The sequence below is a fragment of the Leuresthes tenuis genome, unplaced genomic scaffold, assembly GCF_036924035.1.
Source record: "Leuresthes tenuis unplaced genomic scaffold, fLeuTen1.0.hap1 SCAF_8, whole genome shotgun sequence".
NCBI classification, from domain to species: Eukaryota; Metazoa; Chordata; class Actinopteri; order Atheriniformes; family Atherinopsidae; genus Leuresthes; species Leuresthes tenuis.
Genome location: NW_027325362.1, coordinates 22,534,971 through 22,562,085, shown reverse-complemented (window position 1 = coordinate 22,562,085; position 27,115 = coordinate 22,534,971). Strand labels below are relative to the sequence as shown.

At 37.9% G+C, this 27,115-nt stretch overlaps 1 protein-coding gene across 1 annotated transcript in view; it reads left to right on the top strand.

Moving 5' to 3' along the window:
• Positions 1-2,340: 2,340 nt before the first annotated feature.
• The window catches only part of LOC140313363 (gamma-aminobutyric acid receptor subunit pi), a 53,350-nt gene continuing 28,575 nt past the window's right edge, over positions 2,341-27,115 (top strand). The window contains exons 1-2 of the mRNA XM_072391438.1: positions 2,341-2,549; positions 12,582-12,671. Coding sequence (XP_072247539.1) covers positions 12,619-12,671 — 53 coding nt within the window. The 5' untranslated portion in view covers positions 2,341-2,549; positions 12,582-12,618. The remainder of the gene's footprint in view (positions 2,550-12,581; positions 12,672-27,115) is intronic.

Below are 27,115 nucleotides of genomic sequence, written 5' to 3'. Positions count from 1 at the left end.
GCAATAAATTCCATTTAAGCTTTTCGTCTTTCCTTAGTGTCTGCTCTCAGGTCCACCTGGTTCTTTGGAACAGAGTTACTATGACTACCATTTCTTGAAACCCCATATATCAATACTCGAGGGGCAGTTCTTTAAACTACACTACCACTCAATTGGATTGTCTAAAACTGCTGCAGCGTTTCTACGTTTAGCTCTTGATATTGTTACTCCACTATTGATGAGAGTACTGAATCAGAGTAGATATTGTTTTTCGTACAACACACACTTGCATACAATTAAACAGAAATTGAGAAAATTCCACAGTCCTTTCTCCCTGGAAAGATGGCATCATAATATATAGCTTTAAAATCCTTTGGGGGCCAACACTGCATGTTTTCCCTGATGCGATGAATTTTTTTCACTATAAAAATCTTGTCAGACAGAAAAAAAACCCTTTGCCATCCTGCTGCTCATATAGCCTCTGTGTTTAACATAAAGAAACTTTCAACTTTATAAAATTGTGCAGACCATTATTTAAACTGTTTCCTTCCCATAGATTTGTTTAGTTCATGTCAGAAATCCAGGCCTCTAAACATCAGGATGTCTGTTGGACTCCATCCCAACAATACGTTTTAAGAATGTTTTACCTCATATCAACACCTTTGTACTAAATCTGATTAATCTATCTCTATGAACTGGTTATGTGCCACAAACATTGAAGGTAGCTGCAGTTAAGCTATTGTTTAAAAACTCTCATTCTTGATCTGCATATATTTAAGCCAGTTACAGATCCGTATCCAACCCTCTTTTCATCATCATGAAAAAAGTCATCTTTAAACATCCAACAATCCATTTACAGAAAAATGGTTTATATTGAGTTTCAGTTTTGATTAACTTAGTCTAGAGTTCAGACTAGTACTGAAAATGCATTCAAGTTACAATTGTAACTCAGTATGAGTTGTTATGCTGATGACACCCAGCTGTATTTATCCTTTAAGCCCAAGATAACTACTCAGTTACTGAAGTTGCAGGCTTATCTTAGAGACATAAATGTCAAAATTCCCTCTAATTTTATGTCCAGAAAAAAAGTATTTCTGGCAATAAAAATCTCAGAAATTCTCTTGCTCGTGCCACTCTGGGTGGCAATTACTTTGGCTTACAGTTTTGAAGTAGTTTTTTAAGAGGATTTTTCTTTTAGTTCTCATAACAGGTCATAACTTTTTGGTCATAATGCACAGCAGCATGTATGATGAAAACCAAACACAACATATCAGCACAGACACCTCAGATCTTTTTATTTTACGCACATTTTTTTTTTTTAACTGAATCTCAAAATCACTTACAATGAATACGTTTTTATTTTCCCCCACTTTCCTCACTGTTCTGTTTTGGATTCTTGCCCTTTGCACAACATGTATTGTACAGCATTTCAAAGCACAATGCTCGATTCTGTTAAAGCTTAATGGTGAATGGTGAAGTTCTCTTTTTGCTTTTTCCAACCACAGTTAGTTTAGAGGTCAGCTGCAGTGCAGTCTCTTTGGAAGTAGAAACTAATATAAACAAAGGTAGAAAATGTCTGCATCCTGCTCAGGCATGCTTGGGATGATTGGCTGTTTGCCAACAAAGGGACAACCACCATCATGGCATTCTCCTACTCTGCCATGCAGTGAGCTCTAACAGTCATAGCACACATGTGGCCAAGATCAGCTGCTGCCAGACTGACTGACTGCTCCTCACACCCCTTGGGGCATCCTGGATGGAAGGTTCACGATTTCCCCTCACAGTAGGGTGGTAAAGGCTGTCGAGACAAACACTTTGGTATGAGGTCGTCCAACCATTTTGTTGACTGTGAGCCACGTTTCCTGAATTTTTAGGGCAACCCATTTTTCTTTGTGTGAGACTAAACTGAAAGAGTAATAGCTGAGAGTGCTGCTGCGAAGCGTTAAACGTGCACTGACATGATTATTGTCACTTGAATTCTTCAAAGTGCAAAAATAGAAATGGACTGATAACACATAGTTGAGCATGTGTTGTGTGACAGGATGAGTTTCAATATCATCGTATCCACTCTTTGATTTAAAACATGATAGTGACTGTGGAAGGTTTGGAACAAATATTACCAAATACCTCTCAGAACTAGTCTTTGTCTCGTGTGAACAAATAAAAAGAGGACAAAAAAACACCCACATCTACAAGATTGCAGTTGTATAATATATATATACAATGTTTTATTCTTCATCCTGTAATCGAACAGCAGACAGCTGCATGTTTTTTGGGATTCATCCCTGGCTGCTTTGGAGACTCCAAATCAGCTGCGACTCTCTGGAGTGCGTCATTGCGCACCGGTGCGTCAAGCCCATACTGGTTAATGGGAGTCCGCTGAAAGAGCAGAACCGGTTGTTTGCGCGGTTCAGCAGGTGCTCTGTTTAAAAAGAAAAGAAGAAAGAGAGCTGAATGGAAGTCAACATTACGGCAACGCCAAACTGAGGGAAAACTCTTATATTACAGTCATTTTTCCAGGATGCGCTGACAGACGTGTGTGACATGCTCGTGGCGATCGGCAGGAGCAGGTAAAGTCTTATTTTAACTTCATCAACCTTCATCCTATTCTTTTGCTTGAAAATATGAAAACACCTTTTCGCGTTTATCAGGCAAAGGCGCCTGATTTTTCTCCTCTTGTTTTCGTGCGCTTTTGACTCACCAGAGCATCCATGAATGAAGCGGCTCGCTGCATTCCACAGCGCGTTGACAAATAAAACTTTGATGTATAGAGAGCTCTTTTTTTGGTCTATTATCTCGATCTGTGTTACCTGACCAAGTTTAATCTCGCACATTTCTGCCTACACGCGCTTCTCTGTGCGCGTGTGCGTCTCCCTCCAAAATTCTGCCGCTTCTATGCCTGTGCAAGCTGGTGCAACAGTGCGTGTGTCTCTCCCGCTTAATGTGAATGAGGGTTAGAAGGTTAACAAGTTTATACTTAGCCAGGACAACCTCTTAATTGTTTGCTTTGTTTGTTTGTGCGTTTTTCTTCCATTGGGGCACTTTTGGAACATGGCGTACCTTCGTCTTCTCTCCTCATTTTTTCCAGCCGTGGTCAAACATAAAGAAAGCTGCTTTTTTTTTGACTGGGCTCATATTTGATTTTATGGTTGACTGATGATGGTTGAGGTCAAGATTTAATTTGATAGAAGCCCTCAAGGGATGTGGCATAGGTGTGAATTTAGAGGAAGTGGGTGTTACTGAGATAGGCTACACACATCGGAGCTTATCAGTGTGTCCTTTGGACATTTAAGATAGTCAGATCTTATCCAGAGGACCCAGCAGCCGTGCTTCAGATAAAAACTGTTAAGTTGTTAAAGCAACAGACAAATGCTCCCAGCAATGCTTGGAATCCACTGTGATTAAAGCTGTAATTAAAATCATGTTAATGTTCTGTGAAGCCTGATGGTGAGTTTCTCTAAGTCCCCCTCCAATTGAACTAACTATATTTACCAAAATGACAATGCATGTAGTCACTGGAATAAACACTGTTTGTAATGTACACTTGAATGGGGGAAGATTTTATCTCCCCTTTTTGTTCAATTGTTGAATATAAAGTGCCACCTGCTTTTCAGATTCAGCTCTCCTTGCTCGGTTCAGCCGTTACAAGAAAGGAGGGAGGGAAAGGGAGAGGAAGGAGATTTACATAAATAGTGTTTTGTAGAGATAATGGAAAGGCTTCCCTGTTATCATCAAAACTCCAGAGCTGAGAGTGTCTCCTTTGAAATGGAATGCATCCTTTTCTTGATCTTTTATTGGGAAAAACTGCAGTCTTAAACACCAAACTGGGTTTGTGGTGGATATGTCTTTGGGACATGTTACTCGTCTTTGTTTTCTGATTTCTTTCGCTCTTAGTCTGTCTTCTTTCTGCTTCATTTTTTGAGTCATTTCTGTGGTATAGCATGTTAAATAGAGCATTTCGCTGTGTCACTGGAAAGGGCGCCTATGGTGATTCATGTCATTCATTTGGAGCATGGCTCTATAAATCTGTGCGTCTTCCTCCTAAATCGAATGAGGGGAAAAAACACTTGATCTATCTATCTATGCATATACATTATAATTTTTGGCCCTTAATTCAGAGCAGCAGTTTAGACTGTGCAGGGTTATTTTGCAGCACTTATGCATTATAGCAGGACCTGTGTCACTTTTTGGGTTCTCGTATGATGGGAGCTTGCTTTGTCAAATGTCATCATTAATACAATCTGATGGCAGAAGTCCTTCTTGTATAGTCCATCCATGTGCTGTCACGGTGTCCTTATGTGTCTTCAGATCAACTTCTTCCCCTAAGGCTCTTATTCAGGCTCACATTTGATAGATAAATGGCCAGAGACTAAGGTATTGTCTGTAGAGACCAGAAGCTCTCAAGCAATCACATCCATTATGTTTTAGCAGATGGTGAAAGAGCACAACCAATTATTTTTTTGTCAGTTCTCCTTTACTTGAATCTATACATGTCTTGTCTGCTTAACATCAACTGAATCTTGTGTAAAGGCATCTGGATTCTATAGTATTGGCTTATTCTCAAAAGCAACTCATCCTTGGACGACTTATCTATAGCGACTATTAAAAGGGCAGGAAATGTAATGAACAGACATGATAGCCTATATAAGCCTCAATACACAGCTTAGAGTCCTCAGTACAGTTTTAAGTGTGGAGTCTCTATAAACATATGCATTAATGATTATGTTAGTTTTTAACTTACCAAATACGTATTTCCTTGCATTTTTTTCTTTACCCTTAAAGTGAAAATAATCTGTGCAGCATTCACTGTTTTATGCCACAGCTAAAAGGCCAATGCGTGATGTAAATTTTGTCCTGCCTCATATCAGATTGTGTATCTCTCCACTAAATACATGTCATTTCATGATAAATACACCATTGTATGAATATTTACATTTACATTACATATATATATATATAAGAGGTTATATTTTACATAATTTAAATGTTTCATTACAATTAAATGATCAGTGTGTGACAATTACTGACATCTAGTGGTGAAGTTGGAGGTAGCAACTATCATAAATTCTGTGAACTCTATTTGGTGTTGATAGATCTTGTGACAGTAACAAAGACACATATTTTAAATAAGCCAAAAACAAGTAATTGCTGTTCATATACAGACCGATAGACTGTATATGAACAAAAATAAGGAATTAATCATTGATTAAATGATGAATGAAATATCCCTTAGTTCTTTCAGCACACCTGCAGCACTCAGTGGTGAAAAAAGCATTTAGAGGCTTAAAAGTGAGAGTACTACAATGTGAAAATACCGTGACGCAAAAGTGAAATGTACATTATTTGCACACGTCACACTTACTAAATCTGCATGCAATGTGTCCACTTGAGGCAAAATCAAGTCATTTTACCCCCTCTTTGTTGTATTATATCCTCATTTTAAAATGAAAAGTTCTTAGGATTGTTCACAAAGCAGGTGCACACTTATTGTTATTTAGACTCCCTGACTGATTTTCACCTCTGTATGGGCAAAGAAGAGGGACACAGGAAGCAGGGTTTTGAAAGTTCTTGGTTTAGGTGGACAAACTATGCAATCTATTCCATTTCAGACAGCTGTAATACATATTTGGAGCAGGCCCAAGTAAGCAACTACATGTGCCAATATTTGTTGGCAATTTCTGAAAACAACAACAAGCCCAAAACCAAGCCCAAAGAGGCGGGGAGGAATCAGTGGCAATCAGTTTTTCTTCATCCTTACCCTCTGAGCACAAATATTACTAAGTGCCTTTTATCACAGTAATATGGCTTTTCTCACACATTGAGAGCTTACTGCATCAGATATAAACAGATCATTCTAATGTTATAAAAACCTAAATCATTTAGTAAATCAATTATATATTACTTAGTTCTTAATTATCTTATTGTTACACAGTGTTTTGGCATTATCACATAACAACATGTTCACACTCAGCACGAACTTTCATTTTTAATCATGTCCCCATCCCATCTCACTCTAGCTCATCCTCTTCACCAATGTCATTGCTGCTGTAGGTCTACAGATTTCCTCCCTATGGTTTGCAGTATGTCTTCAGTAGTGATGTTAGCTCAGCTTGATAATAATGCATTGTGATGGACACTTGAGACCTGTCTGGTATGATGAGAAATTGGAAGTCAGATCCTGATTTTGAGCTTATAAACCTGCAGATGAAATAGTGGAGGAGAGATGCCCCCCCCAATAAAGTACACACGGGCCCTAATGATTCTCTCAGATGCGCATTGGTGTATTTGAAAGATGGAGACGGAACGAAAGTGGGACTGAGAGCATGTCTCACAGGAGATGAGTTCATGAGCCTCTTTTATGCAAGAGATGTTGCTTAGACTCTGGAAAGAGCCTGAAAGACCCTACTATGACACAGTCACTGAGAGACAGTGATGATAGACATGAAACTATTCTACCACATAGTGATATGCCCCATTACTTTGTTCCATCAATCGCGCATTAGTGATTCTTTTAGAGCTATTTTTGCTCCGGTCTGTTTGTGGAATCTCTGAAGAAATATCGAAGATCTAAAGAGATAGGGAGCTGGACTCATTTCTGAGTGAGTACCAAGGAGCTAGGCTAAAATTCAGTGAGTAATGTCATGAGTCTGATTAGTTTTACTTGGTTTATATTTTGTTCATGCTATTATTTGTATTTGACTTTGCACATTTTGCCGTACTGTAATGCAAAATAGCTTGCTATATTACTTGTATCACAATTGACTCTCCTAAAATTGTGTGAAAGTGATTTCTTTCAGAAAATTGTATGCACACCCTCTGTATGTGTGCATATGAAGCCATATGGTATGCTGCATTTGGCTATATTATTTCAAATGATGATAAATTGTTAAGTAACAGCTATATCGAGGTGTTCCATATTCAGGGTTTAACTCTCAGACTGCTGTAGACTTGGTACAGAGATATTTATAAGGTGGTTCTGCAAGATTTTAAAGACTGTAATAAAGATTGCTCAGAGTAGGATTTTACTGGCACAATGATTCCATGTCTTTTTAGTGCCACATTACTCTCTAGCTTTGAAAAATTAATCTTGTAAAATCATACTAATTGCAATGGTTATTTACGTTTTAAATCTAGAGAGAAAGACAGCACAATATTTGTATTTGTATTAAAAGGTTGCAATAGTTTGGTTTTGGGGGTCTGTTTAATTCATGCATCCTGAGAGATTTCTCAAGTGACATTACAAAAAAAAAAGAAAAATCAGCATGGGAAACATCCAATATCTGTACCATTTCTGAATCATGTTTAATGTGTGTCGTGCAAAGATTTAACAGAGAACAAGAAAAAGCTTGTAGACATATTTAGCTTAAGTTATCTTCACTTAATGTTTTACTTTGATGAATTTGAGAAGTCCTTTTCAAATGGTTTAAACTGTCACCGAAAGGCACAGGTGTATATGCTAAAATACTGTCGCAGTTATTAATGCCAGTGAGCCAGAATACACAACAGTTATACCCTAATGGCACACAGCTTTAATCAATGTAATTAGAAACACCTGTGCTTTCCTAACTATGCAGTGTTAACGGCTGCTTCCAAAACCCCTGGCTGCTTCCCAGCACACTGCATTCACAGCACATGGCATTCACAGCCCATTATTTTGTTTGAGGGCCAAAATATGAGTCAAATTTTTATTTATTTAAATGTATGATATTGGTTTCTATTATAGTATGTGGCATGGAATTGAAATGAAACTGAACTGAGATTAACTCACTTTGCAGTGAGCTAAGTCTAGCTTTGATGCTAACATGTGGCACCCCACTGTATGTTCTAAAGAAAGACGTACATGGTGTATTGTTGGACACAGTCTGTCATGAAAATGTTTTATCAGGTGTAGGGGCACTGCTACTAACTTCAGAGTTAAATGTTTAGGAGTTACCATGAAACAGAAAGATGATGTTTGGACATGCTGCTGCATGTTGAGAGTGTGCTAGCATGCTACTGTTTGTAGTTACTAGTTTCAGCTTATGTATGTTAGCTTAAAAATTTTGGTAAGGAAATAATGTTACTTCCAAATAGATTCAGAAAAGTTTTTTTATATGAAGTCATATGTAGATTCTTTTGGCTTATCCTACAATTTCAATGTAGAAATACTACCCTGAAGTTAGAATTCAGGATCTATAGTACATAGGCTACATACAAAATTACATACAAAGACAAATTCAAAGCACGTGAAAATACAATATGGCATCTAAACAAACCGCTGTGTGACCTCAGCTTTGCGTTCTCTATAAATAAGACTAACTGAGGGGAAGTGGTGACTTTTGAAATGGACCAGGAGTGTGAAGGCTACATGCCATAGGTGTGACTTATCCAGTAGGATAGGATAGAAACCTTGAAAACCAATAAAGGAGAAAAAAGCCAAGAAGAAGTGACGCAGTTCTGCCTGACATATTTATTTAAGACTCTTTATTTAACAGACGCAAGTCCCAAGGAATTATTTTCAGTGTCTATTTTAATCAACTCAATTATATTTACAAATATTAAAAGTCAAATGTGATGCCAGCAACCCCCCTCCCCCCTCCCTGAAAAAAAAGGAGAGGCAAAGAAAGAAATTCTGGACAATTTTACAATCAGCTGATTAATTGGTGAATTATTGGTAAGAAAGTAGCATCCACCACATCTAAGGAGTAGGGTTTCGTTGGGTTATGAAACAATAATGATTAGGGCTAAAACCCTTTTCACATCACGAACCTTCAATAATGAAGACTATTTTCATCCTTAACATTCAGTTACTCACACAACTACTAGAGGTTGCATATTTTTCTAATGGACATATCGGTTGTATCTGTCACATGAACACATTCTGAGAAGGGTGGTTTTACAGAAACAGTCGATACATGTTGTTTGGTTAGATGTTCACATTGCAGCTGCTTTTGAGGGGGAACAACACTGACATCTGGTGCTACATGCCTAAGTTAAGACTTGCCAAAAGGTGCAAAAGTCAAGAGTTTGTGAGGGTGGATTATTGTCCATGTCATGGTTGATTTGCATATGTGTGAACAGATGGCGTCTGTAAGGTACTGTAATGTAACTGGGTTAGAGCAGCCAGCCCTTTATTTGCACATGCTTTCGTCTTAGTTTGTATGTGGTTTGTAAGGGTGAAATGAGGTGACAAAGGCCTGATTGGAAGCTTTGCATGATTTGTATGCATATTCCAAAAGTCACAGTTTACCACTCTGGGGACCATCCGTTGGCATGGTCACACACACACACACACACACACACGCACATACACTTACTCATGGATTACAGGAGCTTATACAGTACATGGAGTACCAGGGCACAAAAACCATAACGTGAAAATGAAAAGACAAGGATTATGTATAACATTCAGTCTCACAGAGCTTGAGTTTATAATCTATAATTCTTCTCTTTTTTTCGGGGGGGGGGGTTACACTCAGATAATACACTGTATTATCTACAATTTCACATGCATCACTGCTGAGTAACTTTAAAGCCTGTTAATGTTGTTTTTGCTAATTGTGATTCCAGAAGTTGCAGCCAATTGAGTCAGGAAGGCTTCTCTTGATGTTGAAAAGCAGCCCTGCAAATTAATTTAATTACTTTTCGGAGTTACTTTTCACATTCAGTTTTTTTGTTCCTCTGCTTGTGATTTCAGAACGAAGGCCAACAAATAAATCGAATTTCCTTCTCTTCCATTCTGAATGTCCTAAATTCACACTTACATTAGGTCGCTATTTTCTTTGTTGTTGTCTTGATTGTCAAGTCTAATAACTTGCAGTTCAGGCTGCATTTTTACATGCACATAATTTTCAGAGCTTCTATATCCATTTGTAGCTACATATGAGTGAAGAAATCAGACTTGCATATGCATACAATATCACAGGGAATCGTGTGTATGTTTTCTTTCTGTGAATCTGGCAAAAATGTTTATGGAGTTTTAAACATCTGGATCTTCCTGGTTTTTTTTTATGTATTCTTAAAACAATTTAACCCTGATGTTTATTTGGTTGTTTGTATTGTGCAAATAATCCAACACAGTCTCTGTAATAGCCATGTTGGTCCATACTGGTTCAAAGTTGTGACCTTGATAACCTTGATGACCATGGAATTGATCATTGTCATAATGTGCGAAGGATGGCACCTGCTTATACAAGCTTCAGGGCATTAATCTGCAGGCATCAGCTGACTCATTATTTTCTAAAAATCTTTCATCTTTTAGCTTCACTGTTGATCACGGTTGGTTAATAAGTTCAAAATGTGTATGTGTTAAAATGCTTGGTTTGGTTTAAAATGGAATAAATACTAGCATCTGTCAAGTAAACTCCGCAATTCTAGTATTTCTATCGTTACTGCTCCCAATCAGTCTGCTTATGAGAATAAATCAGCATTTCTATTGTGTTCAGTGCAAAACGTAATCAAAGACGCTCTAAATAGGTGGATTGTCCTCTGAACAGATCCTCAGTTTACTGCAAAGGGCTGCACTGTACTGACTGAATCACTTCCAGGTGAATGGGTATACAGTTTATTTTTTAACGCCTCACCTAGGGGGACTTTTGTGTAGCAATTGATAACGGCAGCAACCTGCAAAAGCTCAAGTAAATGTGCTGTCTTGTAAAGATTAACAGATTTTAGCCAAGGGGCTCCAGGCAACTGGATGACTAGAGGGGTAATACTGTATGCCTTCTTGTGCATTCCCTATTGGATTCCTGCTGTGTTTAAGTCATGTGCAAAAACTTTGAATATATTTAATGGTTACAATATGTTGTGGATTCAGTTCCCTGTTTGTTGCAGTGGGACCACAGTAAATGGCTGAATATTTGATCCATTTTTCAATGAAAATTAATGCAAACATAGATATACATTTTATATAAAACTGTTGAAGATTATGAAAATGTCTGCTGGAGTGTCTGCTGGAAAGATGTCAGATGCCCTGTAGCTATTACACAATCCTAATGCGCAAAGTATAATTTAGAATAGCAAATGAGTTAAACTATTTGGGAAGATAATAAAACACCATAACTTGGACTGCATACTTTTTTTTGCTCGTGAGCCTCGCAGCGACCGAGAAAAGCATTAGGAGTGAGAACAATGATGTGATCTAATAAGATTCGTCAAAAGATTTAGGATCTTTGTCACATGTTTAATTGTTTGCAAATCGATGTCAAACTGAATATCACTAAAATATAAGTATATGGTATAAATGGAATAGATATAAACTTTTAAATTAATTGGGGGTTAACCGTAATGAGAAATAAACAGCAAGGTGCAGATCTGCAAAGATGCAAAAGAGTTCAGGAGTTCCTTTTTAAGCTTTCTGTCCAGGCCATCAAGTAAAGTCCTGCCAGTGGCGAATAGCTTGTGACTGAGGCCTCACTCATCTTTCATGATCTGGTTTACCCCGAACCTCGAATGCCTTGTTTGAATATCCCGTGGCATTGTAGTATTGTCTGGGTGATGCATTCAGCACTGGAGTGTTCTTTCAAGGGATTTTATTTCCCTGGAGCTGTAGATGTCATACCAGACAGTCATGATGCCAGAGAGCACAGACCCCACTCCGAGGGTGGAGGCAGATTTCAGCGGCACTGTGGACATGTTGAATTTCCTCATGCACCTGAGGTCCTACAAGCCACTAACCTTCCTCACCAGTGTGGGAATGTGCGTGGGCCATGATAGGTCCTCTGAGACATGCACTGAAAGTAGCTTCTCCCTGTAACTAACCACTCTCCCGCTCTGAGTAGTGTGTACTCCTCTCCATCCTTTTAAAGTTTAATTAGTATCTTCTCAGTCTTGGAGACATTCAAATCCACTGTGTTGTACTTGCAGATGTCAGGATATGTCCCGTCATTTGTTGGAGTCCTTTTGGCTTTTTTATTTCCGCATATATTGTGTTACATAAGCATTATGCATGTTGCATACTTGTCAGTGATAACTTCATGCATTACCTGTTATGATACAACCAATAAATCTTATTGTATGTCAAGTCTACATCTGTGTGCTGATAGTACCACAGCACAAAACTTTGTTTTGTTCTTAAGATTAAGTATCTCCTTAGCCAAGCTTGCCATCTGTAGCAGTGGTATTCTTTCTGGTGTCTGGCCTCTTAGGGATTTCTGTAGGCTCCTGCTTTCATCTTAAGAGCTAGAGAAGAAGTGCGGGCGGATAGAGGAAACAGAAACTTTCTCTCAGAATGAAACCACTTTCTTACATTTCCCTTCATTCTCAAGCTAAGAGCTGGAGTTGCAGTTGGGGTGAAGTCATTAACAAGAGCGTCATTATGCTGCTGCGTGAATGTCCCTGAGGTGAATCAGTGCTGTTACTTGCAACTGTTTTATTTCTAAAAATGTTAGAAAGACTGAACTAGTGCCTATGAGAGAGTCTGTAAAATGCAACCAAATGACACAGAGAAACAACTGTCACCTTGAAGTTTTAAAAGTGAGGTTCTAAGCCCCTTCACATCTTGAGTTATCCCTTTTGAGATGCATCCAAATATTTAGTTTTCAGAGATAATAAAGACCATATTTCTTAGTCTATCAATGCATGCACCCCTTCAAATTACCATCCTTTGTGTTCTGTAATTGCAGATAAACTCCACAAGGCTTCCTCTCTTCTTCAGTAGCCATGGCTTACTCTGTCTCTGGAGGGACCGTGTTTACCATCCTTCTCATCAGCAGGTAAGACAATGTACAGATGAAGAAATATAACCACTATGATGTACAACCACAAAGCGGTCCTAAGAGCCAGAGGCCTAATCAAATCAGGTCAGATTTTAATTTGTAACAGTGCCAAAGACTGGGAGGCTAAGCAGTAAGCTCAGGAGGAGATGGAGAGACACTCTGCTGTATCATTTTCCCATGAACCATCAATACTCAATAACAACTCCTCATGCATCACACAAGAAGCTTTGAAATTCCATTGCCACATTTATGAAGCTGCTGAGCAGAACTGATGAGGCAGGATCCAGCACCACAGGCATCTGTCATTGCATACAATTGGTGATATAATCCCTGCAGAGGTCACACGGAGAGAGTGATGGGCTGTTTTGGTGCACATTTGCCTGAGAGGAGAAGCCTGTCGTCTTCATACACTCATGCACTTCTCACATTCTGGTTAAGGAAAACCATCTGAGTCTAACTGAGTCCTTCTATAAGACATTCTCTGTGTATTGCAGTACTGATTTCCATGATTAGCTGTGGGAGTATTGTGTTGTATCAGGTCTGCACTAGTATGTTGCTAAACATCATTTGCAACACCTGAACTTTTAAATGAATGAATAACATAAATCTGTTAGCCTGCAGAGATAAGTATGTATCCAGAAAGAGTTTAAGTCTTCATGGGTCCATAACCAAGACCTGATCTGCAACCGAGCTTGACCATTTGCGTATTTAGTCAGATATCAAGCGCCATGTCTTTGATGCAAGGTGAAAGGGAACCCTTTGAAGTGCAGATATTAAATTTTTTAAATGATTTGCTTTTGTTTAGCCATGACTGATCATTAATTAGCAGGAACATATTTACTACTGTGTGCTAATTGTTAGCTGGAAGAGTAATCTATCCACTGCAGTTTGAGCCATGATTGTTCTTCAATTTAAACAAGGTCTTCAGCTTCCTCTCTGATTAGCTCTCTTTTATGTGCTTGCAGCATAGTTAAACTAACACTGGACATGTGGAGCATCAATATGTAGCATGTAATCATCCTGATGTAAGCATTAGCTCAAAGCTTCACCGCACCAACTTACTGAGTAAAGCATGGCTTAAAACTGTTTTAGTAACAGAACATGAGTTAGAAATACAGAAAGAACGGAGTCACTGAAGAAGAATCTTTTCAAATGTTTTCAAAATTGTATCACTTTGTTTTCTTTACGATCTGCACCTCCTTGATAAATGTCCTGCCGCACTGCAGTGCTGTCCTGTCCTGGTGATAGACTGGACTGATCTATGAAGGGATTTCTTCCCAAAAGCTGCATTTGGTAAACCAGACAGTAATCCTCCCAGAGAGCGAGAGAGTTAGCATTAGCTCAAACCTCCATTGAGCCAAAGTACTTCTATAGTCTTACTGTAACATACTGATAATAGGAGTAAGAAATACAGGCAAAAGGAAGGTGGAATCCATTTTGTAGAGCCTTGACATCGAAACACACAAAACAGTCCCACAGCTTGGTTATCACTGACTCCCGTGTGAAAGTAAACAGAAAAAAGCACAGCATGTAGTTTTGTCATGTGTTGCTCAGATAATTTTTGGCTGTTGCTGCTGGCAACAACAAAATCCTAGATTGCTGGTTCTGCTCGTTGTAGTCCTGCCTGAATTCTGTTGTGATAATGTTCAGGGAGTAGAAACGCCTCCTCATGCAGGAATGAGAAGTTTATGTGCACATTTAAAAAAAGACAACTCGCTGAACTCGAAACCAACTTTGAAAAAGTTTTTCATGTAAATGCATACAGGTTGGCATCATGTTCCCTTAAACTCCAACATATACAAAAAGAACAGACTCATGATCCATTACAATTTCAAAATGTCTGTGCCTCTGGTGTGACACCACTGAAATGCTTTTTGGACACATCGACAGACTTTCTTCAGGTCTTCTTGTGAGAATTGGATGAAAATATGTCATTTATCTGTAGGGTTATGCAGAGATACAGAGTGTAACATGACACAGTTGATTCTGGTAAATAAATGGAAGCTTTGTTTAGATTTATTTAAGCAACATAGTGTTGCAAAATGGTGGACATACTCTTAATCTTGTTTTATTCCAGTTTTGCTTTTGAACACCCTATCCTGTTTATGATAAACCCAGTGTCTTATAAACAGTCAAAAAGTAAGATTGTTGTATATACAATACTACAGGTACTACAGGTACTTCATGTGAATGAATTGGAGATCCCAGCAGTCTATATCAGTCATTTCTGATCATTTACTAGAATAACTCTTAAACTCAACCTTGCATCGGATAAGCCACTAAATGGATGGATTCATAAATTAAGAAACCACTATACTCTGACCTCCTCCCACTGTCCAGAAAGATGCACTTTATATTGATTGATGATTTTAAGTAGACTGTACATCGGTATCTGTGTTGGGTCTTAGATGGCTTGGCGACCTGCCTGATGACAGCTGGGATAGCCTCCAGCAAACCCCCATTAGCATGAACAGGATTGACCCGGGTGCAAAAATAGATGATTTTTGAGGACACTGAAAGCAGTTGGCTACTTCAAAAACCTGAAGATCTGCAAACCCCAAACAGCTTTTGGATGGGACAAAACTGCTCTTTATTTGAATACTTTTGAATATTTGAGTTGTATATTACTGTTATATATGCTCAAGTGTAACTGATGAAATAGTGTTTGATAGACTCAAACCATTCCTGAATAAATTGGAAATAAATATGATTGCAAATGGCAAAAAGAGTTGAGTATGTAACTAACATGACCTCCATGACATTGTGTGTTGAGCTCCTGGAATGTTTATTTACCCGGCTGTGCAGGCCATCAGCAAACCATTTTGGTTTTCAGCTCTTAAGCTTTGATAGCTTTGGTGTGATTAGGAAGGACTGCTATCACTTTGTGAGCTGAATAACAATGCACCACAACCATTTACAGCCCCATGTATGGCCACAGCAGCTTTAAGGACAGCATATGACATTGACATGACCCTCACCTAAAAGCAAAGCAGTAACTTGTTGCAGGTCACAAGTAACAGCAATGTGAAGCTCACAAGTATCGAGTCATACATTCACATAGTAACGGCAATATGAATGCCCTGTTTAAACTATGTGGAAAGATGTAGTTTATTGCTTTATGCTTTGGATGCAGTATACCACCAATAGAGCTAAATCATAAGAGGCGTGTTTGCCAATACTCCAGCCAGTCAAGCTTGAGAGACCTTCGTCTCATGTTCATTGGTGCATTGTAAAAGCAACATAGGACAAAATTGAAGAGGACAGGCTGAACATCTCAGCCCAACAAAAATAGCAAGACTATCTATTTGACATATTCCAAACCAGCTAATGAGACTATCCCACCATCCATTTTATATACCCGCTTAATCCAATTCAGGGTTGTGGGGGGTGGGGCGGACGCACACTCTGGACTGGTTGCCTGTTCATCACAGGGCCACACAGAGACAAACGACAATGCATGCTCACACTCACTCCAAGGATCGCAATCGACATGCATGTTTTTGAACGGTGGGAGGAAGCCGGAGTACCCAGAGAGAACCCACACAAACACAAGGAGAACACGCAAACTCCACACAAGTAGATAAGGGTAAGGGTAGATGAGCAGTATAATCTTATTTCAACCTCTCTGACCCCAGAGCCAGTGTCCTTAAATAAAAATGTAACATCTTGTATTTTGGTGTAGGACTACAGTTTCCATGTAGCTAATGTTTTAAGCTAACCTTCATTTTATGATTATTACATCTCTGGCTGACTTGCTGATATTTTCAACTGACATTTACTAAAATGGGAACCCAGACAAAAGGTCTTAAATGAATATTTGATGGCTTTGCGCAACTGTGATCATATTATTCTTTTAACACCAGAAAAGTGGCACTAATTTCTATTTCCTCTTATATGGGTCATAATTTGCAAAATGAACGCAATGCTCGTTTTAAAACAATCTCATTAAAGAAATTGAGGATTTAAACTCATTAGAAACATTTTACCACTGTATCAAACCAATAGACAATGCAAAATGTATTAATATGGCACTATTCAACCCCATACAAAGTTCTTCAAAGGGAATAGTTAATGCATTCCAACAAAATTAATCAAGAACACAGACACTTGAAAAGTTTATATGTAAAGTATAAAGTAGGAAAAGGTAGACTGAAGTTAAAGTTATTAAAGTCCTACAATTCGGTGAAATCAATTCAATGCATTGGAAGAAAGGAAAGTTTTCAGACTTTACATAAAAGATCCAAAAGTTACAGCAGATATGCAGTTCTCTGGGAGACATTTACACATGTGGAACATAAAAAGTCAAAGCAGCATCTCCATATTTAGTTTTAACAAAAAGAAGGGAGACCTGGTTGTTTTCTCACTCATTTTTGTGTGTTGATGTCTAATACAACTAATGTAGTTCCCTCCTGCTGGACAATAAAAAGAACTTTAGGCACTGGCTTGATTTTTCAGATGGGGAGATCATTTTTTAATTTCAGTTTTATTTTATACAGAGGTGCTGTTGGCGTTCCATCAGAAGAATTAGGATTCATAGTTTTGTTTTTAATTAGCTGTTGTTGATTATTGGCCAAGGACGAGGCTAAATCATCTGACATCTTATCCCATTAGAAGCACTACAACCACAAAAATAACCAGAGGGCTGCATGTGGCTCTGCATCAACATGCATCTACACAAAACAAAATGGGTTTCGTTGCCCACATTTATTACTTTAATTGTGAATGTCCAACAGCAGCTTCTAACTAAACCTGGCAACTTTAACTTGGATGAGGTAAAAATCCTGTATTGCCTCATTGCTGGAAAGAGTAACAATTAGCATTACTCAGTGTGAATTCAAATATGAAAACTGCTTTAGATACTTCTGCTAACTTAAAATGTGTCAACTTTACAGACTCTGAAAATAATTGCCTGCGGTTGGTAGTGGATGAAAGTAAAGCAAAGCAAAGCAAAGATTATTATTCACCAAGTAAGTTAGTTTCAAATATTATTCCATGCAAACTCCTGCTCCTCAGGGCTCTTTCAGACATTTGTTTCGTTAAGTTTTAAAACCAAAAAACCTTGAGTAAATATTTTAGTTTAATGAAACCAAAGCCGTGAAACTTGATACTTTTATGAGCTAAACATGTTTTCTTTTCTAAATTAGATGTGTTATTGAACAAAATCCTCCTAATTTTAAACCTCAATTACTAAGCCAAGAAATTATAATTTAAAGTGTGTGTTGATGATTTTGAAACCAGAAATAGCTCTTTACTGCTGTGGGTCATTTAGAAAACCTTCATCTACAAATGCAGCCGGAAGCATCAAAGCAGTCATGCTTGATCTCTCACTTAAGCTTTGTCAATAGAGGCTTAATGTTATAAAGAAGAAGCACCATAATAATATATGCGCTCCGATAGTTTAATAGAACTGTCAACAGAAAGCTTGGATACAGTTTTACTGAAGCCTAAAACGGGCAGATTAAAGGCTTACAATGTGCTTTTTCTTGCTTTATTGAGGAGACCAGACGCACTGCTGTATCGGAATCAATTTTATGTCAGCTTTTTTTTTTGTCACTAAAGAGATTAGTGTTCACCCATACGTGGGTAATTACAGAAGTGAAATGTCATAAACAGGACACCACAAACCGAACATCCTAAAGGTACATGACATGAAGGATTTGCTGTAAAACCCACCATTAAGCATGTGTTCATTTGGAAATTGTTTTTTTTTTTTAGAATAACTTCTTTAAATTACCATATTTTGTACATGCAAAGTTTGTGTATTAAAAGGCACTTTGAATTGTGAAGCTGCGTTTAAAGCTGCGTTTCCAGGAGATCATGATACATACCGAAACTGAGCTTCAACAAGTGCTTCTGAAGACTGATTCTGAGTTTCATTGATTTGGATGAGTTAATGCTCTTACTGATGTTGGTTCATCGATGTTAGGAGTTAAGATGTCATACCAGTGATGGCAGATTTGGTGCTCGGAGCAATTTCAAGCTTGAGTGAAAGACAAGAATCGCACAAGGTCAGTACTTTATATAACGGCTTTTAGAACTACAGTTGTTACAGTTGGTGCACTTTTTGCTGATGAAATGCTTTGTCTGGCAATGCCGTGATCATCCAAGTCTTGATTTTACATATGCCTTTGAACCGCGCTTCAACGAAGGGGATAATGTTGGTCCATCTCGAGTCATTATCTTGTCATTTGGAGACGGATCAATAAAGATTTCTTTACGAATTTTACTTTTTTGTTTTTCCTCGATTTTCTGACAATTGAATATGAGGCAGTTGAGATTCTTGTAAATTTGACATTTCACATCACTAGAATAGCTAGAACAGCTCTTGTTAATTGCCTTGCGTATCGTTTATCGTTTATTTTTTACTGGAAAGCTGTTTGAAAAAAAAATTCATTCATCAAGTGACATGTCTTCACATACTCATTGTCCTCTTTACTTCAACGAAAACTCACAACAAACATTGGAGATCAGGACAATGAGTTGTGAAACCACCACTAGGTAAGTGAAACAAAAAAGTTCAGTGTTATATGGTCTGTTTCCCCACTGAAACTTCTCTCAGAGGTGCAAAAAAAGGTTTTAACAAAGGGCTGAATTGAGTTACCACTGTTGAAAGGGTTAAACATATTCTGTGACCCACAGCTTTTTAAACAAAAGACACATTTAATTTCCTCTAGGAGTTGATTTTACACTTGGTTGTAGATGTAAAACCTGACAGATGTGTCGTTGCAGAAGTTTATGTCTTTTGGGACCCTATATATCCCTATACAAGTCAGACTTTGAAGCGCTTTGAGTGGTCAGCTAGACTACAAAAGCGCTATACAAGTACAAGTCCATTTACCATTTACCATTTACTTCTTTAGTCATATAACTGATTTAGAATTATATGGGTTTCAAGAGCAGAATTTTGAATAATTTCTTCTCACACTTTAACGATCACTCGTGTCCTGTCCATTTCAGCATCCCTGGGTATTGTGTACATTTAATGTGGTCTGATATTTGTATTGGATGTTTCCATTTTTTGGCTGATATTCTGCATCTTACTTAGAGATATCTGTTACATATGTTCTCGTGTTTTCCAAGATTCGAGGAAAATATCTTCCATTTTCATATATTATGTGTTTAATTTTGTTAGCATTAGCATTTGTACAGTTTTAAATGGACGTTGCAGATGACATATGACCTAATCTAATGAAGGTGTTGAACCATATATAACAGCATCATTAGCATTGAATTGAGTATATGATTTTGAGATATTTTGATAGAGTACTAATTGAAATGTTCAAATCAATAGGCAGTATGTTGGCTTTAACACCGCATAATCCGCTCTATGAAAAGCTTTGGATAAGTCAGTGAAAACACCTGCATAATGTTGCTTGCTGTGTGGTTATCCGTTAAAATGATTTACTTCTAACTGTTGTTGTGATGGTGTGCATTTCCATAAAATCAGCTTAAACTTGAAATTATGAAATGTAAAGGCAGAAACATTAACATTTGTCTATATGTTTTGATTGAGCTTAATGACACTTCATGACCGTTGGTGGCAATCGTTGGTGGTGGAGGTATTTCATATGTCAATGGACAGATCTGAAGAAGCATACAAAAGACTTTCTGCAGGACCAAGAGCGACCAAAAGCACAGCAACCTCTATCGTTCTAAAAGTGAAGTAGTTTAGAACCATCAGCAGCTATATCTATATCTGGCTGCCCAACTGAGTAAATATAGATGAAGGACCTTTGTCAGACAGACTGGCAACTAGCCAATGTTCAGTATAAATGAGATCCAGAGTCTTTATGGAAATGAGGAAAACTAACAGAAAATCATAAATGCAGTAAAAGACCAATGACAGTCTGCTGGGGGTTTATTGATGGGCACCTTAAGTGGTCTCAATCCATGACCAAGAACAATCATTTTATCTGGTGAACTATGGGTAAATGGCTTGAGTGGAGAAAACCGGGCACTAAAGACATATTCTCATTAATGCCTTCCCAACATTTAAAACATGATGGTGGTATTATGCTGCTTTCTGCTACACTGTCAGAGGAGACTGGTCAGGATAGTGGAAAAGCTAGATGGAGGAAAATGGAGTAACTTGAGGTAAACCTTCGAGTGTTCAGGATCAAAGGTTTGATTACTCTACCTCTGTAACTTCAACAGAATTAACTCTAAAGCTCACCTAAGATGTCATAATTGATAACAACATAATTAACTTAATAATTAAGGTGGTATCTTCCAGTTCCACCAGAATAAATGCCATCAAGTGAATTCAAGGGTTTTATGGTCTATGTAGTGACAGATGCCCTCTATCAATGATTTTACACTTCATATGTTTTAATGTATGCGAGTAATGACTGCTTGTTTAAAACATGGATGTATACATGTCGGGGATGATTTCACATGACATGTGAATCATTGTTTTATTTGATATTAATTGTGTTTTGTCACACCTCCTCCATGGGCACCCCTGGAAACAGAAATACTGTTCACAGTCATGGGGAGTAAATATGAGTTGGCATGCCTGTCTATAAATACTGTACGCGTGGAATGCTGCAAATCATTAAGAATCTAAAAATAACTTTCCTGGCAGCCTTGTGAATAAAAGCTTTTATCTCTAATATAGTAAGTGAAAATGCGTCATCTGTTCATTTCATAATCGAAACAAAACAAAGAGGTTAAAAAAAACTAAAAAATAACACTCCAGTCTTGTTGTTTCTTCTCTTTTATTTAATTTGGATAAAGGCTTTCCAGGAGGTAAATGTAAAGAACAAGGCCTGTTCTGTGTACAGTAGATGTTCAAAGCTCCAAGGACCATCTTACATTACATGACAACAAAGCTGGCTCCACAGATAATGTCCTTAACAACATGATAATGGTTTGTAGTGTCATTTTAATTAAAACTAACCAGATATGGCATTTTGGTCTCCCTTTGAGCTCCTAATTCATCATTATGTAAGAGGATATTAAATTGAGAAGCACGTGCTTTACTTCAGTGGGACGTTACTGCAGCTGATAGCTTATCCAATCAAAAAGGAGTCTAAAGTAAAGACCAGAGTTTTACGTAGCATTTGCCTCGGCAAAGAAAAAGAAAAAGAGAGAGAGAGAGACGCTCAAGGTCACGGGCCTCATGAAAACTGATTGCTTTGGTTGTCTCACACATTAAAGCTTCACAAGTTTCACTCTCTGACGATCCCAGGATGACATCTAAGGCTAAAAATGTAATTACAGTGCAGAAAGTTTGAGCTGAGAAACTGCAGGCTTTTTCCAGAATTTATAGTTTGGCAACAAAAAGCACATTTACATGATACTAGGAAAAAAATCATTTTGGTGTCAGTTAGAAGAGCAGATTTAAAAAAAAAAGAAACATATGTTTGACTGACTGAAACTGTATAAAACCAAGCTTCTCAAAAGTAGGCTTACACAATCAGATTATGAGGTTTGGGTTTAAATCATTCTGCGTGTACATGCTCATCTGGACTCAAAAGAGCCTAGGTGCTCTGGACATGCTCCAAAGTTAAATCTTTTTACATCATTTGGTAAAACATTGGAGCTGAATTCCCAAGGAAGCCGATCTCATTCACATATTTTCCTTTTTGTCAGATGGCTAAACATGTCCAAGATTGTGACTGAAGAGCAGCCCATTAAGACTACATGTCGACTCGCATTTGACTGTCACTTTGCTCTGATGAAATCTGGATTTTATAGTCATTTGACAAAATCAACGTTAAAAAAGTGAAAGACAAAATCTGTGCAATGAATTTGGGCTATACTTACAAGTACAGTAATCTCCAGCACAATGTTAAAAAGCAGCAGAATGTCTTGAACATTGAAGAGAATACTGATTAAATGAGAAAAGTGACTCGCTACTCATTACATTACTTTTAGCTAAAACTGAATATTGTTCCAATTTATCATGGGTCTGGATTTGCAATGCAAATTGTGGCTGTCTCTGTTGCTTTCAATGGCTTGATTTGGTATCAGTTTAAACCAGCTTTAAAAGACATTTGCATAAAATGGCATATCAATGAATGGCGTTACACGTACAGTTGTTGTCGTGATGAATCATCAGTTACCTCTGCAGCGAAAGCTTTACGGAACCTTTCATGGGGTCTCATCTCTTTGTTTTTTTTGTTAATTTCACAGTTTTGCTTTATTTGGTCACACTCACCCCTCCCAGAGTTATTGCCTGCAAAAGCATTTAACTTCTCAGAGGAAATCTTCAAAAACTTGCTGTGCATTTCTTGACAAGCACCAAACAGGAGACAATTAAAGACAAGCTGATTAGGCCAGTGGAGCTGAAGAGCCAGATATATCCCTCAGGAGTCGGCAAAGACCCAAAACGGAGTAAAAAGAGCGGACATGCGCAGCTTCGTCTCACCGGGCCTGAAGTCTCCCCAGTGGATGTAGTTTCACAATCCATGTCGATGTTGTAGTATATTTGAAGATCCTAACCTAATAATGTATGTAATTGTAACCATAATCGTTAGCGAATAGGAGCAAAGTACAAAATTAAGTAATCATTGAAAAACAGCCGTAGTAGAAAAAGTATAAGGCTTGTGAAAAAGGATTGGGATTTGGACCACTTATCTCCTGCTTGAAGGTCGGAGTTTAAAGCAGTCAAGAGTGGCAATTGTCAACATTGTTGCATTGCAACTGTCAAGTGGTCGCATGTAGCTGGAGATGGAATCTGTATTGTAGAAGAGACATGATGGAAGAAAATGTTGCTATTGTACTATTTGTTGAGCCTTTATTGGGAAATTGCTGTTTATTTCTCTGTGGAACAGTGGACGTTTTTTTTACAATCTGTCATGATATGCGACTCACATTCAGCAAATTGCCATAAACGTCCACCTGGAAATGTCATTACAGAATTTCAAGTATACTGGAAACTGTTAGCAAAGAAAATCTTACGGAACTACAATTTCTTTCCTGCTGCTGGCCAGCTCAGTCGGGCATGAGCTGTTTTATTTGTGAACACGGACAAAAAATCTTTCAAAGCAAAACACGAGAGAACTCAAGAAGTTCTGATGAGAATGCAACTACAAAGTTTGCAGCTTCTCTGTATTAAAAACAACAAAGGGGAGATGAAGTTCACTTCAGTTTTGAAGTTTCACTCAATCCTGTCGATATATTTGTTTTTCTGCTTTTGAAAACATAAAAGACGATAGTCTTCATACCATCCCTCCAGTTGCTCTCTCGTTCTCTCTGGGGACTGTTATCAACACAAATTTGAGTCGGTTTTCTTGCTTCTGCGGTCTGCAGTCTGCATGACACGTCTGTTCCAAACGAACTAGCAAACAAAAAAACTTTTCACTAATGAGCCGGTACAGAACAGGCTTCTGTGAAGAAAGCTGGACTGTAGATCATGCACTTCTGTGTGTGACAGATACTAATGATCCTCACTTTCAACTCTTTTACCAAAATAAAACATGAAATAATGCAACAAACTACCATTTCAGCAAACTCTCTTAGAACATGTTTCAGGTCTAAATCTGAGTGCTTCTCACTGAGCTGAGTGTTTTATGTCAAGACATGTGGCAGTTTTCTATGTAACACCTATGATGAAGCCATGAAAATTCTTGTAAATGATGCATTACAGATGTCTGAGTTGGAAATTCAGCTGCATACTGATAGTAATTCAGTGGCTTTGTGGAACACACAGAGTATGACAGCATACTCTTCCTACAGATATTCTCAGACTCCTCAACAGCAGCAATGTTACTGCACAGAATTATCATGGAAAATGTTAATAAAGTTCTGCTTCGCTGACTTGTTTACCTTTTCAGATCTGGTATAGGGTCTGAGCATCTGATGAATGCAGCTCAAGCCCACTTTCATCCACATATTTCATTTGAGAGCTGGATGTGGTGAAGGTGTTTTCCAGCCTGGACAGCAAGATGTTATAACTTATTTTTGGTACAACAGCAGTAATTAGCTGTGTGTCTTTCATCAATTTATCAATATCTTTATCTATATCTATTGGAATAAATTTGAGATAGCTGTCACTATTCCTGTCTTTCAAATGGCTAACTTTACAGTGACACAATTCTTTTGTAGCACTTCTGAATTCAGCATTTTTGCATGGCTCTCCCCTTTTATGTTGTGTTTTTGTGGACGCAGGTTTGTTAAAGAGATATATCTGTTACTCTGGCATTGAAAGGAAAACCCTGCTAATTATCCTGCTGATAGAATTGTTCTGGATGTTTACACGTTCATCATAACTATTTGCCCATTTCTGGTGAAATGGACGAGACAAATTCCAAGAGTAATTATAGATTATCCGTGGAGGCATAAAATGTGTCATAGATTATATCCCTTAATGAAAATCCAACATTTTAACTACAGTATTCGACGGATGGCGGCGAGAGTTTCTGTCAACATACTGTAATATTTCAGTGGGAGACAAGTAATTCTGTTAAGCAGATATTTTAATGACTGGATGAAATCAGACAGATCGGATCTTTTCAGTAAAACATCAACCTATACGTGGGCACGAGGTAACGTTCCAAAAAAAGCATCCAAAAATAGACTATCTAATATATAAAAGTGTCAGCTGGTTGACCTTTTTTTTCAAAGAGATTCTAGATCAAGCATCATGCGAAAGGCTTTGACTTTGTTAAAAGCCTAGCGTTTCAGAACGTTTTACTTCTTCATCCTAGTTTGAACCCTTTTGAGGCCGAATGTAATCAACCTGTAATCATCTGAGTTATCATTGTGTCAGTGTCATTTCAAATTTATCACACATCTTCTGCGAGCATTAATGCATATGTCCAGGTTTTCTAGCAACTGAGAAGGAAAAACAGAAGTTCTGTGGTTGGATGTTGCCCCATCAAGTCGTCCAGTGCAGTCTCACTCACAATTTGAAATGGCTTTGTTGGTCCACACTGCAAAACATAGCTGATTTTACAGTAAAGGATTAAAAACCCAGATTTCTGGGTTAGAAAATCTTTCTAGCTCTACTTTCACTCTAAAAATCAGAACATACGTATGTTGAGCATGAAAGTGTCACAAATTGATGCTGCACGACGTGTTCAAAAGCGTTACAAAGAGGTGATGTTACACCTTTGACTGTCATACCACTAGACCAAGATTCAGCTCCTTGTGACTCAATATTGTCCAACTTTTCACTTTTCTTCTTAGCTGTTGGTTAAGTTTTGTTAGATTAGGCATTAAAAAAAGAGGGTTAAGATAGAAGTTTGATAAATACATGGTTACAGGTTTGTATCTGTTACTGTTACGCTGCAGTGTTTTGGACGTGTGGTTAAACGTGTGGCTGTTGTGTTTTTTCTTGGGAGACTAGACTGACTAATTTCTTGCTTTTGGTTACATTCATAAGTTGCAGCAAAATACATGAATTGAAATGAAAAAAAAATGAAAAAAATCTTTAATCCAAGAAACAACAGGAGAAAGACATTGTGTTTGTGTTAGTCTGCTTTCATTCTGGATTTTACGAAAGATGTACGGTTCTCAGAAGTCTGTTGAACCTTTTACCTGAGAGTATTTAAATTCGCATCAGTGTTTTGCAGTCAGGGGAAAGTGCATTAACTCGCTACGCTGGGTATGATTTAATTTAGCATTAAAGAAAAGAGTAAGACTGTGCAACTACCAGCAACCCGCTAGGGTTGAGTTCACGCTGGAGACGCTACACAAATTCAATCATTTACTCATGGATGATTTCCAGACTGTTAGTTTGCAGGAGAAATGGTTTCCAAGAGTTAGATCTGCGATCAATAGACTGAGAGCTGGCTGTCGGTGCCTCCTTGCAACCTTCCACTATTTGTCTCGCAGCAAGAGCCCAAAATCTGTGTTTAATCAATCTGAAGAACTCACTGATCATCTTTCTTTTTGTCTTCACTGAATTGTGGACAGTTTCTTTTTGTAGCTCACCATATGTTTCTGTATTCTCTCCTTGTCTTGATGCTTTTAAATGGCATAAGGACACCTTACTTAAACGTTTAACACTTTGCACAAGAACTCACATAATTTTCTGTTCTTTTTTTGTCACAGATTTTGTTTCCTGTAGAAAAAGCTGATTAGAAGCTGACAAAATCAACTCAGCAACCTGTGAACATGCTATGAAACAAACTGGAATAAATACTTTATAAGTCTATAAGGAACATGATTAGCTGATAGTAAAGTGAGTTATGCTTCAGTTTAATTGGCCGAGGGCCATGCTACATTAATAAATCTCGCTCAGCCAACTTCAGTAATCAGCAGAGCGAAGACTGCTTGTATAAAGATGAAAACACGGTCAGAAATGAATAATAGAAGGAAGACAGTGCCGTACATCTGTGTGTGTTATGCTAAAAACATGATAGTGTAACATAAGTGCAGACCTGTAAGGAATTTGAAGCATAAGATCGTCCCCTCGGGAAAACAGGAGATTTTGATATTCCTTTCAGAAATTAGACAATATTCTTACAATATTACTGTACTACTCTTTTTTT